This window comes from Vipera ursinii (genome assembly GCF_947247035.1).
Source record: "Vipera ursinii genome assembly, chromosome: 1".
Taxonomy (NCBI): domain Eukaryota; kingdom Metazoa; phylum Chordata; class Lepidosauria; order Squamata; family Viperidae; genus Vipera; species Vipera ursinii.
Window position 1 is genome coordinate 86,587,993 of NC_139512.1, and position 16,094 is coordinate 86,604,086.

A 16,094-nucleotide genomic window follows, 5' to 3' on the forward strand; every position below is an offset into this window, starting at 1 on the left:
CAACCTAGCAGTTCGAAAGCACATAAAAATGCATGTAGAAAAATAGAGACCACTACAGTGGAAAGGTAACAGTGTTCCGTGCGCCTTTGGTGTCGAGTCATGCCGGCCACATGACCATGGAGACGTCCTCGGACAAGCGCTGGCTCTTCGGCTTTGAAATGGAGATGAGCACTGGCCCCTAGAGTTGGAAACGACTAGCACGCATGTGCGGGGGAACCTTTACCTTTACCTTTTATGTATTGTTGGTTGAAAATCCTCTTGAGTTTTTCAGTTATTCCTGAATATAATTATTCCTATATTTTTGTTCCTTTTCCCCCACCCCTTTGCTGCTAGGTATTTATGCCTTCCTTTAAATATTCGTCCACGGACTTGTGCGCCCTCAGGGGTGCTCCCCCCTCCTGGGTGCGACCCGCCTTGCCAGCCGATTATAACCTCGAGGAAGGGCCCATTTATTGGGACCCTGAGAGTTGGCTGGGCACGGGTAGGGGCCTTTGACGTAGACCTAATAAGAGGCCCCTGATTGTTTTTCTTTCAAAAATTTTTAGGGGGTTAGGGAGGCGGGAGGGTTCTTTTGGTTGTTTGGATAAGGGGAGCTATCCAACTACCACTGTTCTGGCTAGGGCCGATGGAGATCGCTGGGGGGAGGAGCGGGGGTCGGTCACCTCCGGGGCTCCAGGGCTGGTCGTGGGGCTACCTATTCCCACGACATCAGGGAATGGCAGCAGATGGAGGAGCAGAGGGCCGTATCGATCTCAGGGAAGGCCTCTCCGCTACTTACAAGCGGTGAGGCACTCCGACCCTCTGGCTCTACCCCAAGGTCCCGGGAGTGAGGGTGTGCAGCCCCCTGAGCTCCGGCTGGTGTATTTGAACGCCAGGTCCGTCGCTAATAAGGCTCCTCTCGTTCATGATCTGGTTGAGGGTGAGCAGGCGGACCTGGCTTGCATCACGGAGACTTGGTTGGGCCCAGAGGGCGGGATTCCTCTGGTTGATCTTTGCCCACCAGGTTTCCGGGTGCTGCACCGGCCTCGGGCTCAGGGTAGGGGTGGGGGTGTGGCTGTTGTTATGAGGGAGACCTTGTGTCCGCGGGAGGCCACTGTTCCTCAGATAGTCGGGTGTGAGTCTCTCTTTTTGAGATGCGGCCCTGGTGCGCAGTTGGGCTTGCTGCTGGTGTACCTTTCGCCTAGTCATGCAGCAGCAGCCCTGCCTGAGCTGCTCGATGTCCTCTCTGCGCTGGTGGTTGAGTTCCCGAAACTTATAGTTTTGGGGGATTTCAACCTACCATCGCTGGGAGGATCATCTGAGTTGGCCCGGGAGTTCATGGCTTCCATGACGGCCATGGACCTGACGCAGGTAATTTCGGGACCGACTCATGAGGGAGGCCACACCCTTGACCTAGTTTTCTTATCTGGACGGTGGTTAGATGATCTTGGTGGGGGCTCTCCAATTATTATGCCCCTGTCATGGACCGATCATCATCTCCTGCGGCTGGTCTTCCGTTTTGCCACCCCCCGCCGTGGGTGTTTGGAACCAATTAAATGGTACCGCCCCAGACGCTTAATGGATCCCCAGAGGTTCCAGACAGCTCTGGGGTCCCCACCTGCCTCCCTTGCTCACAGCTCGGCAGATGCCTTAGTGGAAGCCTGGGAAAGGACGGCCACTGAGGCTCTTGACCGAGTTGTACCCCTGCGGCCCCTGACCCGGTGCAGATCCCGTCGAGCTCCATGGTTCTCTGCGGAGCTTCGGGAGATGAAGCGTCGGAGACGGGGCCTAGAGAGCGGTTGGAGGTCCAGCCGATCCGAATCCGACCGATTGCGACTAAGAGCCTACATTAGGTCTTATCTCGCTGCGATAAGGGAGGCGAGGTCTAACCACTTCGCCACCCTTATCGCGTCCGCAGATAATCGCCCGGCCGCCCTGTTTAGGGTGACTCGCTCCCTCCTAAATCAGGAGGTGAGGGAGGATCCCTTGCAGGGCCGTGCCGAGGAGTTTAACCAACATCTGTCGGACAAAATCGCTCGGATTCGGACCGGTCTGGACTCTGACTGGGCAGAGTCTGACGATCAGGACACGGGTGGTCTTGTCGATATCATCTGGGAGGAGTTTGATTCTGTGACTCCGGAGGAAGTGGACAGGATCATGGGGAGGCTGAGCACCACCACATGTTTATTGGACCCGTGCCCTTCCTGGCTGGTTTATGCAGCCCGGGAGAGGACACGCAGCTGGTTCCAGGCAGTTATATCGGCTTCTTTGAGTGAGGGTATCTTCCCCGCCGTCTTGAAGGAGGCGGTGGTGAGGCCTCTCCTCAAGAAGCCTGCCCTGGACCCGGCTGTATTGAATAACTTTCGTCCTGTCTCCAACCTTCGCTTTCTTGCGAAGGTTGTTGAGAGTGTGGTGGCGCATCAGCTCCCTCTGGTCCTGGATGAAGCGGATTATCTAGACCCGTACCAATCGGGTTTCAGGCCCGGGCACAGCACGGAGACGGCATTGGTCGCGCTGGTGAATGATCTCTGGAGGGCTCGGGACAGGGGGCATTCCTCTGTCCTAGTCCTATTAGACCTCTCGGCGGCTTTCGATACCATCGACCATGGTATCTTGCTGCGGCGTCTCAGGGGATTGGGAGTGGGAGGCACAGTTTTACGGTGGTTCTCCTCCTATCTCTTGGGACGTTCGCAGTCGGTGTTGGCAGGGGGGCAGAGGTCGACCGCGAGGTCTCTCATTTGTGGAGTTCCTCAGGGGTCGGTCCTCTCGCCTCTCCTGTTCAACATCTACATGAAGCCGCTGGGTGAGATCATTCGTGGCTTTGGAGTTGGGTATCATCAGTACGCTGATGATACCCAACTTTTCTTTTCGACCCCAAACCACCCCAGTGATGCCCTCGACGTGATGTCCCGTTGCCTGGAGGCGGTTCGGGTCTGGATGGGGAGGAACAGACTCCAGCTCAACCCCGACAAGACTGAGTGGCTTTGCATATCTTCATCCCGGGTTTATTCGGACATTCCACCTCTAACTATGGGGGGTGAATTATTACCCCCCGTAGATAGGGCTCGCAACTTGGGGGTCCTCCTAGATTCACGGCTCACCTTGGAAGATCATATAGGAGCCGTGACTAGGGGGGCCTTTGCACAGGTTCGCCTGGTGCGTCAGTTGCGGCCCTATCTTAGCCGGGATGATCTGTGCACGGTCACTCATGCGCTCGTGTCCTCTCGTCTGGACTACTGCAACGCTCTCTACATGGGGCTGCCCTTGAGGACCACTCGGAAGCTCCAACTGGTACAGAATGCAGCCGCGAGAGTGGTGTTGGGAGTCTCCCGATACTCCCACGTTACACCTCTGCTCCGTGAGCTGCATTGGTTGCCAGTTGTCTTCCGGGTGAGATTCAAGGTACTGGTAACGGTATTCAAAGCACTCCATGGCATGGGGCCGGAGTACCTCAGGGAACATCTGCTGCCGGCATCAAGCTCCCTGCGCCCTGTGCGTTCCCACAGAGAGGGCCTCCTCAGGGTGCCACCGATCAGAGAATGTCGATTGGTGGCCCCCAGGGGGAGATCCTTCTCTGTGGGCGCTCCGGAGCTGTGGAATCAGCTACCGGTAGAGCTCCGGATGGCGCCCGATCTTCGCTCCTTTCGCCGCGATCTCAAGACATTTTTGTTTGTACAAGCCGGCCTAGCCTGAGGGGGAGTGTTGGGGTTGTTTTATCTTTTGTTTTTTAATTTTTCTGGGGGTTTTTAGCGTTGTATTTATATTGTTTTTAACTAGGGCAATTGTTTAATCTGTTTTTAATGTTTGTATTGGTTATTTTATTCTGCCCTGTGAACCGCCCTGAGTCCTCAGGGAGAAGGGCGGTATATAAATGTTATTAAATTAAATTAAATTAAAATTAAATATCTTCAGCCTGGTGGTATAGGATCCTGATTATTCCCAGTTTGTGGTCCAGTGGGTGGGGAGAATCAAAATGAAATTAGTGATCTTTGTATAGGTTTTCTGTGTACTTCAGTGTTGAGGCTTGATATGTACTTGCACAATCCAGGAAAGCCACACTATTTTCCTTAACTTCTTCCTGTGTGAAATTAATGTTTCTGTCCACAATGTTTATATGTTTGGTGAAGGATTCCACTTTCTGTGTTTTAATCTTGACTCAAGTGTTATCTACATACCTATACCCTTGAGTAGATGGAATCAGATGCTTGCATTGGATGTCTAATTCTACCTACTCACTGTGGATGACACTTGATTCAAGATTAAAACTCAGAAAATGGAAGTGGAAGCCTTCACCATAAGTTCACCCAGGAAGATGTTAAGGAGAATAGTCTGACCTTCCTGGATTGTGCAAATACACATCAAGGAATTCAGAAGCCTCATCACTGAAGTATACAGAAAACCTATACACTTATTTACATTTTCATTCTCACCACCCACTGAACCACAAACAGGGAATAATCAGGACCCTACACCACCGGGCTGAAGGTATACCCATCACCAAAGAGGCCAAAGAGAAGAAACAAAAACATATCAAGGAAGAACTTGTGGCTATCCTAACTCGGCCTTCATGAAAATCACAAAAAGATCCAGCAGGAGCTCCTTCATAATAAACAAGGGAGAGAACAACAAACAGTAATGTTGTCATTCCATACGTTGCAGGAATAACTGAAAAATTCAGAAGGATTTTCAACCAACACAGCATACATGTACACTTTAAACCCAGGAATACATTAAGCGTATCTAGTATAAGGATAAAACACCCAGATGCAAACTGAGCAACGTGGCATGTAGCAATAGCACTTAGACTTATATACCACTTTACAGTGCTTTACAGCCCTAAGCCGTTTATAGAGTCAGCTTATTGCTCTGAACAATCTGGATTCTCATTTTACTGACCTCGAAAGGATGGAAGGATGAATCAAACTTGAGCAGGTGAAAATCAAACTCCCAAATGGCTGGCAGCTGGCAGTCAGCAGAATTAACCTGCAATACTGTATTCTAAGCACTGCGCCACCATGGTGCAGTGCAGTAAGACGTGCAGATCTGCGCATTGTGAAAACAAAACCACTTCACGAATGCATGACACCACACAGGAGAACAAACTCATCAGGACAAGATTCAGCAGTCCATCTTCATCTAAAAGAAAAGGGTCACTCTTTTGAAGACAGCAAAGTTCACATCCTGGACAGAGAGGACCATTGGTTTGAAAGAGGGGTAAAAGTAGCCATCTATGTTAAAATCCATCTTATCGGGGGGAGGGGGGTATATGATTCCATGTATCTCCTGTCTACAACCCAATACTTTCAGCAGTCCCCAAAATATTTCACACCTGTTTGCCCTCTGATTCAAGTGATTCTGAGGATATAGATAAACCACCGAGTGGCCTCAACTACTCTTGGAGAGCTAACAACCAACCCAGAGAGTGCTAATGACTAGATCAGAGGTCCCCAACCTTTTGGGCACCAGGGACCAGTTCTGTTAAGTCCGGAATGATGAACCACTCCCATAACTATGGACACAACAAGTTCCATGGAGAGAGGTTTTTCCGTGGACCAGAGGGTGTGTGGTTTTGTGTGCTGCCTGCATCTGGTGGATGGGGCTTTGCTTGTTTGTGTGGACTGGTTTCTGGCAAGCTGAGGCCAGGTACTGGTCCATGGACCGGGGGTCGGGGATCCCTGGACTAGATGACTGCAAAGAATATAAATCCTTCCATTCCCCTCCAGACAGTTAAAACTGAAGAAGCTTCTTGGATAAGAAATGAAACATTTTCAAAGAAAAAAACCCAAGAAAGTCCAGTTGCCTTTTGGAAAAAGCACCTTTGTGATAAAGAGGACATTGGAGTATCATGTTCTTCAGTTATAGGGCTCTATGAAAGCGCTGATAGAATCATTAATTTAGAATTTTAATTATTAATCCTATATAAATGTAATTCCAAAAACCATGACTTGCATTTTATATCTAGATAAATTTGAGCTTCTCTCTCTCTCAAAGATAGCATTTATTCACATGCTTTTTTTATAAGTGTAATAATAATGTGTATATTTTTCAGGGTCTGTACGTTCTGGACTTTTTTTGGAATGAAACATGGTATTTAACTACAATCGATATTGCTCACGATCACTTTGGATGGTATCTGGCCTGGGGAGACTGTGTTTGGCTTCCCTATCTCTATACTCTGCAGGTATTTCATCATATGCGCTTACTCTGGTTTGCATTCAGCTGCTTCTAGAAACAGTCGAATTTTCCCCCCTTTAAAAAAGCACCTTGGGTATCATGATGGCTGTTCATCTTTAAGGATTTTTTTTTAATGTTTGGGCCTACTGCTGCAGAGAGTAAACTGCCCTGGCAGTATTATTTGGGGGAGGTAATGGGCAACTCCTACTGTGATGGTTGCTATGGCAGTTGGAGGTTAGCTAGGAAAACAACTGGAAGCTGATGTTTTGTGTGGTGGCTGTAGGCCAGTGCCTGATAGCTGCATGCCAGAGTTGAAAAAGTGGAACACAGACTTTCAGAGAGAAAACCAGAGCTGAGGAAAAGCGAGAGAGAAAAGGGGAGAGAGACGGAGACTCCAAGAATTTGGATGAAGAGACCAGAGACTGGTGAAACTAGGATGAAGTGGGGGGGAAATAGAAAATATACAAAAATGTGATGATTGTTAAGTCGTGGGCTCTGGTGAGCAGAAAATGAAGACTCACAGCTGAGTACAGAGGAACTCCATTCTTTATTCAAGCTTGAACTGTACTAGAGCTTGGGCCGCTCCCAGCCCCAATATATAGCCAAGCCCTATGGTAGCAACCAATAAGATTGAACCCGCGCTTGCTGCCTGAGGCTGACCAATTACAAAGCCCGGAGATGGCCTGTCTGGGTTGCTGGAGAACCTTTAGTTCTCCAGCAACGCACATGGTGTGGAACCAAAAGCCCAGTACATAACACCTCTCCCTCCTAAGATCAGGCTATAATCCCCCTTAAAAAACTTGACAATAGTCAAGACTTATGGATCACTCCCAACAACCAATACATTATAACAAAACAATAATAATAATAATAATAATAATAATAATAATAATAATAATAATAATAATAATAAAAAATAATGCTTGTTAATTCAAGGTAGTTAGAATGACATTATGCGACCTTTACAGACATGCCCTTGTAATATGGACTACAATAAGATTTAACAATGGCTAAATGGCTTGTCAATGCAGTAAGCTCTACAAAGAGATGAAACAACGTCTCAATGAACATGCTTGCCAGCAGTTACAAAATGCCCCCAATTTCTGTAGGTAGTGGTACAATTGTCACAACACTATGCATCACTTTATTTAACAATATAGTCTGTAAGATATGCCGGAGGCTTGTGTGGCCTGGAGGAATGCCTTGGAGTTCCACTCACTTTGTGGTCTACCAGCTTACCCGGTGGGCTGGGTAGACCCATGTCCCTTTGTGCTTCATCGTCCAGGGGAATTGAAACGCTCTGGCTGGCCTCACCAGGTTGGCCCACCCCAGAGTCAGTCTGTTCTGCAGAGTAGGCACAGCGGTTGCGGAGATTCGGCTGGTTCGCTTGGTCAGGGGTCCCATGTTGCACTTCCGAGCTTCCTGGTTCTTCCTCGGAATCAACTTCAGCTGAAAAGGGAAAACCTTGGTGGTTCTGGTGTGGGCAGGCATGGGTGCCAGTTTGAGGACTTTGGGAGGGACTTATGCCACAGTCCTCACTTAGTGACCATTCTGGAAACCTCTTTCTAAGTTGGTCAATGTGTTTTCTGACCAGACTTAAAATATTTTGCAAAAACAAGTTTACAAATACATTTATCAGCAGTATTTTTGGCGCATATAATGGTGTATGATTTGCTTACTTCTTAATATGTTAAAAATAACATATTTAGCATAAAATAAAATGCACATTGTATAAACCTTTAAAAGTTATTTTTGTTTTGTTTTTTTAAAGTTTCTTTTTGTACTGATTTGTTTTGCCTCCTCCCCACCCCAAATTAAAAAAACCCCATCCAGTAATTTCAGTTTTACTAATCTGGCTAAAGGGAAATTGTGATCTATAACTGCCAAGAAGATTATTTATATTGCCATGTGATGATTGTCCCATTATTGTACTTGCATTGAAGATTCTGGAGTCTTCAACACCCTCTAAATCCATACATTTCCATTTTGAAAATGATTGAGTAATGATAAACACTTCAATGAAAGTTTTGACGCACTGTATATCCAATGTAAAATAGGCCAACAGCATGTTAGGGATAATAAGTCATGGTATCGAAAATAGAGATGCCAATCTCATAATGTCCTTTTACAAACCATTGATGCAACCCTCTGGAATATTTTGTACAGTTCTGGTCACTGCACCTCAGAAAGGATATAGTGGAGCTAGAAAAGGTTCAGTAGAGGGCAACTAAGCTAACCAAGGGACTAGAACATCTTCCCTTAAAATATTGAAAAGAATAAAAACCTGGTACCAAATCAAACTTCTAAAGTTCAGATTATTTCCCAGCATTTGGGGGGAAAGCCAAGTCTTTCACGTGACCATGGGGGGGAGGATGCTACAAAGATCGTTAAATGTGAAAGCTTTGGTTAATCTAAATCACTTTTTTGAGTGCCGTTGTAACTTAGAATGGTCACCAAATGAACTGTTGTAAGTCGAGGACTACCTCTACATTCAGTTAGCCACAAGTTCTCAGGGGGCCATTTAAGTCCTTCCTTCCTTTTTATTGCTATTTTAAAGAAGGGTTCGGTACAGTTACACACGTCTCCTTCCAGCTCTGAGGGAAGCTGTGTATATTACACTGCAATTTTAATCCTCGGCAGCATTTATCCGAAGCTCTCAAAATGGTTCCACTGAACGAGGGGCAGAGAGAAGCAAGCCACCTCCAGGCCGCGAGGGGCCTGGTTCAGAGTCCCGGCTCCAAGTGGGCGTGACCCGAGCCCCTCCTTTTCTCTTTCAAGGGGCAGGTCCGAGGGCATGTTTCTGGCCGTAACCAGGAAGTCAGACCAGAAACTCCTGGGACCGCCGGGCCAGCGGTGACTCTGGACCGCTGACCATGGAGGGTGCCGGCCCCGTGGTAAGCAGCAAATGGCGGGAAGGCGAGATGAAAGAGAGCCCGAGAGGAGGCCTGGAAGTAAGGCAGGCAGGAACTACAACAGGGGTGTTGGCTGCGTTTCAGTCCCACTGTTTCCCACGTGATCCTCGAAAGAATTTGGGGTCAAGGTTGAATGCGGTTCTTGCCCCCCAAAGTCGAGGTCAGCCACCGATCTCCCAGCTTCATTTGTACAAGGATTGTCAGGGTGGGCAGCTACAACTAATAGAAGCAGATGGGCGCAAGTTCGCTATGCCCTTCCCCCTTCACCTCCGGGCAGATATACTTAGCACAGGAAAGTTTATTTAAATCCCAAATGAGAAAGGAGTGATTACAGATGATGTACATCATCATCATCATCAATTAAATATCAAGTAAACTGTCAACATACAACTTTAATTGATGATGCTGATGGTGATGGTCCAGTATGAAAATTGAGGGCAAAGTTGCCCACTATTTGGAAATAATGATGATAAACTTGCTTCTGTGGTTAAAAAGAGAGGCCCATCAACTTTTCCTAAATGGAAAGACTCATCCTTTTCAGTGAAAGCAAGTTAAATAGAAGGAAATCCATTATTTTTTTAAGAGTTAGGGTTCCAATTTGTCTAGATTTAGAAGTGAAGAAATATATAAAGCTCATTTCATAATTTTAAATATTTTGGATCTTTACCATCAATACTATAAATGACTAAACTAAAATGGTAGGATGGAAAACATTTTCTGCTTTGGGAAAACATCTTTTTATAGAAGGGCTGTTTCCAGCAGTAGAATTATGTTATTTGAGAAAAATCACTTTAAACCTAGAGGATTTAGTATAAGCTCACAAGAATGATATATATAGAGGACTTCTGCTAAAAGAGAAGGAAAAACTAACTCAGTAGTTTATAATAGATTTTTTTGTATTTGTCTGTTGGTATTTGTTTATTCCTGTTTTTGAATTATACAGTGTTACTGCAGTACTTGTCATTAATTGGTTATGGAAGTACCAAACCACATGACTTACCACATGACTCTTTCTTTAGGCTGGGAAGAACTTTCTGACTGCCCCTTTTCTTATGTCAGTGACTTCCCAAATGGCTGACTTCCTGTCCATTCTCTATGGCCGTCCCTCTCTTCCTATTGCAACATGCCAAGTATCAAAAAACAATGAGTACTGGGACAACATTTTCGCATCAAAATGAGTCGAGTACCAAATTCGATGAGTTTTAAAGCAGTTGAGTACTAGGGTACCACTGTATAATCTCCTGTGTTAATAGATTTGTCAAAGTTATTTTGTGACTTTTTTAATATTTCTCAATTATCTGTACCCATATTTAATAATAAAGGGATTTTTGATTGCACTGCAGACAAAGCTGCTTTCTAAGAATGTATTACTATATTATTAAATATTAAATAACTTTATTTCTAAAAATATTGTGCATGAGAAGCCAGGGAATAATCCACTTTCAGAAGAAGCATTCAATCAAACGTAATATACAGGTAGTCCTCACAGTGACCACAGTTGGGACTGACAACTTCATAAACACTAAACACAAAGTCATTTGAGTGCAGCATGATTTTACTTCCAGATTCTCCATTAACTTTGCTTGTTGCAAGCCAGTTGGGAAGCATGCAAATGGCAATCATGTGAGTGCAGGACAGTGCGGCGGTTGTAAACAATGGTTGCATTGTTATAACTTCAGACGGCTGCTAAACAAAACGGTAGGTGAGGATTATCTGTATATGTCTTATATAAAAGGATTTTCTTAGATGTTAACTGCAGTTTGACACTGTTAATTCATCATGTATTTATAAACCAATTTTCCTTTGTTATCACACAGGTATTTTATCTCCAAAGGTGCAGTAGTCGATCAACTAGGAGGAGATTTAAATTCAACCCCACTTCATTGGGCAATTAGGTTTGAAGCAAATCCTTCTTTTGATTATTGAAATGCTTACAGTTGCCTGTGTAGTATTGTGATAAGGTAAAGGTAAAGGTTTCCCCGCACATGCATGCTAGTCGTTTCCGACTCTAGGGGCCGGTGCTCATCTCCGTTTCAAAGCCAAAGAGCCAGTGCTTGTCTGAGGACGTCTCTGTGGTCATGTGGCCAGCATGACTAGACACCAAAGGTGCACGGACGCTGTTACCATCCCACCGGAGTGGTCCCTATTTTTCTACTTACAATTTTACGTGCTTTCGAACTGCTAGGTTGGCAGAAGCTGGGACGAGTAACAGGCGCTCACTCTGCTATGCGGCGCTCGGGATTCGACCCGCCAAACTGCCGACCTTCCGATGGACAAGCTCAGCATCCTAACCCACTGAGCCACTGTGTCCCTTTTAGTATTGTGATACAGTAGGGCAAACTGAAGTTTTGATTTTGTGACAGTGACTTTAAAATTTGCATCTTTCATCTTGCAGCCAAAGACTTGCTTAAGTGGGATTTTAGGTCAACCTAGAGTCCTGTCCTTCTACATACAAAAAATGGGGCTGGGAAATAGAAGCCACTCAGTTGTTAAGAAGACTGACATAAGACGAAGTGAACATCAGGAAAAACTAGTCGATGCTCTGAGAGGTTTCGTGCTGATATCTTGCAAGCCAAACATCTTCCCATGTTCCTGTCTTCCATACTGACTACAGATAGTCTTTGCTTAATGATCCTAATTGGGATTAGAATTTCTATCGCGTCAACAATAAGCTGAGGATCTGAGGGTAGGTTTTGTTGGTGCTAGACTTGCCTCCATGCCTCATTGAATCCTGCAAGCCAGCTCTCCAGGACAACTTTTAATGTGCGCTTCAGAACACATGCCAGAAGCGCTCCTGGAAAACCTGTCTGTGGACTTCAGTGTGCTGGAAGCTGCTGGCCCTTTGCACTGCTTTGCAGGAGGAAAGCTGGAGCAAGAGCAAGCACAGGGCCTCTGCCATCTCTAGGCCCACCTTAGTTCTTCCTGAAGCCTGCCCTCATCATTCCGCTTTGTTCAATTCTGCCACCACCTTTGCTGCCTCCTCCCCAGCTGGACCAAGCAAGCTCTCTTTGGCAGATGAGAATCAGCTATTTTGCTATACTCGCTGCATGCATCCCCTGGCTGCACCCTTGCCCAGCTCCTGGATCATGGGCCAGTAGCAGGAGAAAGAAGATACTGGGCTGGGAAAGGCAGGGGGCAGCAGGGTTTTGTGGCAGAGTGGAGGGCAGAGATGGGGCTGATAGGCGCATGGGTGGAGTTGAAGTTTGTGTGGATAGGCTGCCAAGTGCCCGAATTTTAATCACAGGAATGCGGGATGCTGCAAAGGCTGGAATTTTTAAGACCAGTGATAACTACCATTTGTTCACTACTGTTGTAAGTTCAAGTGGTTGCTGAACAAATGATTTTTAAGTGAGGACAACCCATAGTTAGTTAGAATGATCTCTTAACTAATGATCTCTTTATATGTGACTCACTATGCAGGTAGTCCTCGACTTACAACAATTCATTTAGTGACCAGAGTTACAACGGCACTGAAAAAAGTGAATTGTGACCATTTTTCACACGACTGTTGCAGCATCTCCAGGGTTACGTGATGAAAATTCAGATGCTTGGCAACTGACTCGTGACATAAATAAAGGTTGCAGTCTCTTGGGGTCATATGGGAACATACGTGTTTTGTCCGTACATAGATCACCTGTATGCACCAGCATATTGTTCTAAGCGAGGAGATGTTAGCGATAAAAGCCAGTGGAGGGGCGAATACAGTAGTGGGTAGCAGAGGAAGAGTGGGAGGTGGGTTCATGCACAGAATGCAGGGGATGATGTGAGATCCTAATACTTTTCCACTATTTATCTCTTAAGACTCCTCCAGCTCTGCCTCAGCCAGATATGATCAGCCCTCATCTGGATCTTACTCAGAATGGCTGGAATGAACTTCTAACGAACAATAGAGCCAACATTTTTTGCCTTGCACACACACCTTTTAGACTAAGCTGGGATTTGCACTTGGCTATTACTAGTTCTCGGCTGACACTTAAAAAATAAGAACAAATTTAGAGCTGAATCAATTTCTTATGTGTTTGTTCCATAACATTGCTTTTCTTTTTTCCTTAAATGTTTTTAAAAGATTATTTTTATTCTATATTTAATCATTTATATTAGCTCAGACATATTTTGGTTACCATTGTTCCATAATTAGGATATTTTTGCTTTTGTTAACTTTCATTCTCACTCTGAAGTTTAAATATAAATTCTGAAATTTAAAGCCCTCCCCATTGACATGTATTAGTATTTCTTTTCCATTAGAAATAATGTTATTTTGTCTCGATAAGAAAATGTTTTAAAATTAAACGTGCTCTTTTTTTCTAGGCAAGGGCATTTATCTATGGCCATATTGTTGTTAAAATATGGAGTGGATCCAACTCTTATTGATGGAGAAGGATACAGCAGCCTGCATTTAGCTGTGCTTTTTAACACATGCCTATCATAGCTTACTTCATATCAAAGGGTCAGGTATGTCACTTTATACAGTGCTGTAATTAATCATGTAACAGGCATTAATACTTATGTGCCTTGGGTTCCATGAACATTGAATTTTATAACTGCACAGGTACAAAGATTTCTTGCATGTTTAGTTAATTAGGAATTTCCATTCCAAACAGCTGTTTTTGGCATATACCAAAAATAAGAATGAAAAGAAATGGAATAAACAGAATACAGTGTCAGCAGTACAAGTAGTTTCTGACTTACATCTATTTGAGCCTAACATTTCCTTTGCTAAGCAAGACAGTTGAGTTTTGCCCCATTTTACCACCTTTGTTGCAACAGTTGTTAAGTAAATCAGTGTAGTTTTTTAAGTTAGCAACATAGTGGTTAAGTGAATCTGACTTACCCACTGACTTAATTTTGTCATAGATTCACAAAAGGTCATCACGTGACCCTGGGATACTACAGTAGTCATAAATCCATTATAGTTGCTAAGCATCTGAATTTTGATCATGTGACCGTGAGGATGCCACAGCTGTTGTAAAGTATGAAAAACTGTCATAACTCACTTTTCAGTGTCATTGTAACTTCAAACAGTCACTAAATGAATGGCTGTAAGTTGAAGACTACATGTAATGGCACCATTGAGCAAGAGCGGATCCTAAACTTAGTATCTCCAATTCCTTCAGAACCAGGTGTTCACTTCTATACAGAGCTGCATCAGGAAAGCGGTGATCTGAATATTCGGGGAGAAGGTATTCCACAGGAGGAATGCTAGCATTAAGGAATCTCTCTTGTGAGATCACCGAACTCCTTAGGCAGCAGTCCCCAATCTTTTTGGCACCAGGGACCTGGGGGGGGCAGAATCGTTTCGGTTTTGTTTGCTTGCCCACCGTTCAACTCCAGCTGTGCAGCCCAGATCCTAATAGACACGGAATACCGGTTCGTGGTCCGGAGGTTGGGGACAGGATCCTCAGGAGGATCTCTATCAAAGATCTTATATAGGCAGATTCATATTGGGATATTGGGAATGTCAGCCAGTATTGTAATACTGAAAAATATTTTTAAAAGTTGACTCTTTAAAATCCTGCAAAGTTCTATGTTATGGGCCTATATTAAAATAAACTGCAAGGCACCTGGGCCATAATGAAAGTACTACTAAATTACAGATAGTTCATGAAACGCAGGATATTAATTGAATTCATTGTATTTGCTATGGCTTTATGGCATGACATTACATTATTTGTTACCAAAGCAGTTGTTCTCAGCTGTTTAATCCCTGAAAAAAAAGTTTTATACAATACATAACTGAGCTACAATAGTATGACATTGAGGAAAGAATCTATTTTTATTTCATTTTGATTGTTGTTGTTGTTGTTAGTTACGAAGTCGTGTCCGACCCATCGCGACCCTATGGACAATGTTCCTCCAGGCCTTCCTGTCCTCTACCATCTTCTGGAGTCCATTTAAGCTCACGCCTACTGCTTCAGTGACTCCATCCAGCCACCTCATTCTCTGTTGTCCCCTTCTTCTATTGCCCTCGATCTTTCCCAGCATAAGGCTCTTCTCCAGTGAGTCCTTCCTTCTCATTAGGTGGCCAAAATATTTGAGTTTTAGCTTCAGGATCTGGCCTTCTAAAGAGCAGTCAGGGTTGATCTCCTCTAGGACTGACCGGTTTGATCGCCTTACAGTCCAAGGGACTCGCAGGAGTCTTCTCCAGCACCATAGTTCAAAGGCCTCAATTCTTTGGCGCTCAGACTTTCTTAGGGTCCAACTTTCACTGCCATACATTGCAACCGGGAAGACCATAGCCTTGACTATATGCACTTTTGTTGACAGGGTGATGTCTCTGCTTTTTAGTGTGCTGTCTAGATTTGCCATGGCTTTCCTCCCAAGGAGCAAGCGTCTTTTAATTTCTTGGCTACAGTCCCCATCTGCAGTGATCTTGGAGCCCAGGAAAATAAAATCTGTCACTACCTCCATTTCTTCCCCATCTATTTGCCAGGAATTGAGAGGGCCGGATGCCATGATATTGGTTTTCTTAATGTTTAGTTTCAACCCAACTTTTGCACTCTCCTTCTTCACTCGCAACAAGAGGCTCTTTAGTTCCTCTTCATTTTCTGCCATTAGAGTGGTATCATCTGCATATCTTAGGTTCTTGATGTTTCTTCCAGCAATCTTAATTCCAACTTTTGATTCATCTAGCCCTGCCTTTCTCATGATGTGCTCTGCATATAAGTTAAATAGGCAAGGCAACAGTATACAGCCTTGCCGGACTCCTTTCCCAATTTTGAACCAATCAGTGGTTCCGTGTCCAGTTCTCACTGTTGCTTCTTGGCCCGCATATAGGTTTCTCAAGAGACAAATAAGATGGTCTGGTATGCCCATCTCTTTACGGACTTGCCACCTGTTTGTTATGATCCACACAATCAAAGGCTTTAGCATAGTCAATGAAGCAGAAGTAGATGTTTTTCTGGAACTCTCTAGCTTTCTCCATGATCCAGCGTATGTTAGCAATTTGATCTCTAGTTCCTCTGCCTCTTTGAAATCCTGCCTGTACTTCTGGTAGTTCTCGATCCACATACTGCTGAAGTCTAGCTTGTA

The 16,094-nt window shown here is 44.8% G+C and overlaps 2 protein-coding genes across 3 annotated transcripts in view; both read left to right on the forward strand.

Moving 5' to 3' along the window:
- Positions 1 to 6,241, forward strand: part of LOC310635979 (7-dehydrocholesterol reductase-like) — a 28,070-nt gene extending 21,829 nt beyond the window's left edge. The window contains exon 9 of the mRNA XM_083355396.1: positions 6,029 to 6,241. Coding sequence (XP_083211522.1) covers positions 6,029 to 6,208 — 180 coding nt within the window. The 3' untranslated portion in view covers positions 6,209 to 6,241. The remainder of the gene's footprint in view (positions 1 to 6,028) is intronic.
- Positions 1 to 16,094, forward strand: part of LOC310635961 (7-dehydrocholesterol reductase-like) — a 105,642-nt gene that overhangs the window by 38,151 nt on the left and 51,397 nt on the right. The gene's annotated exons all lie outside the window — the stretch shown is intronic.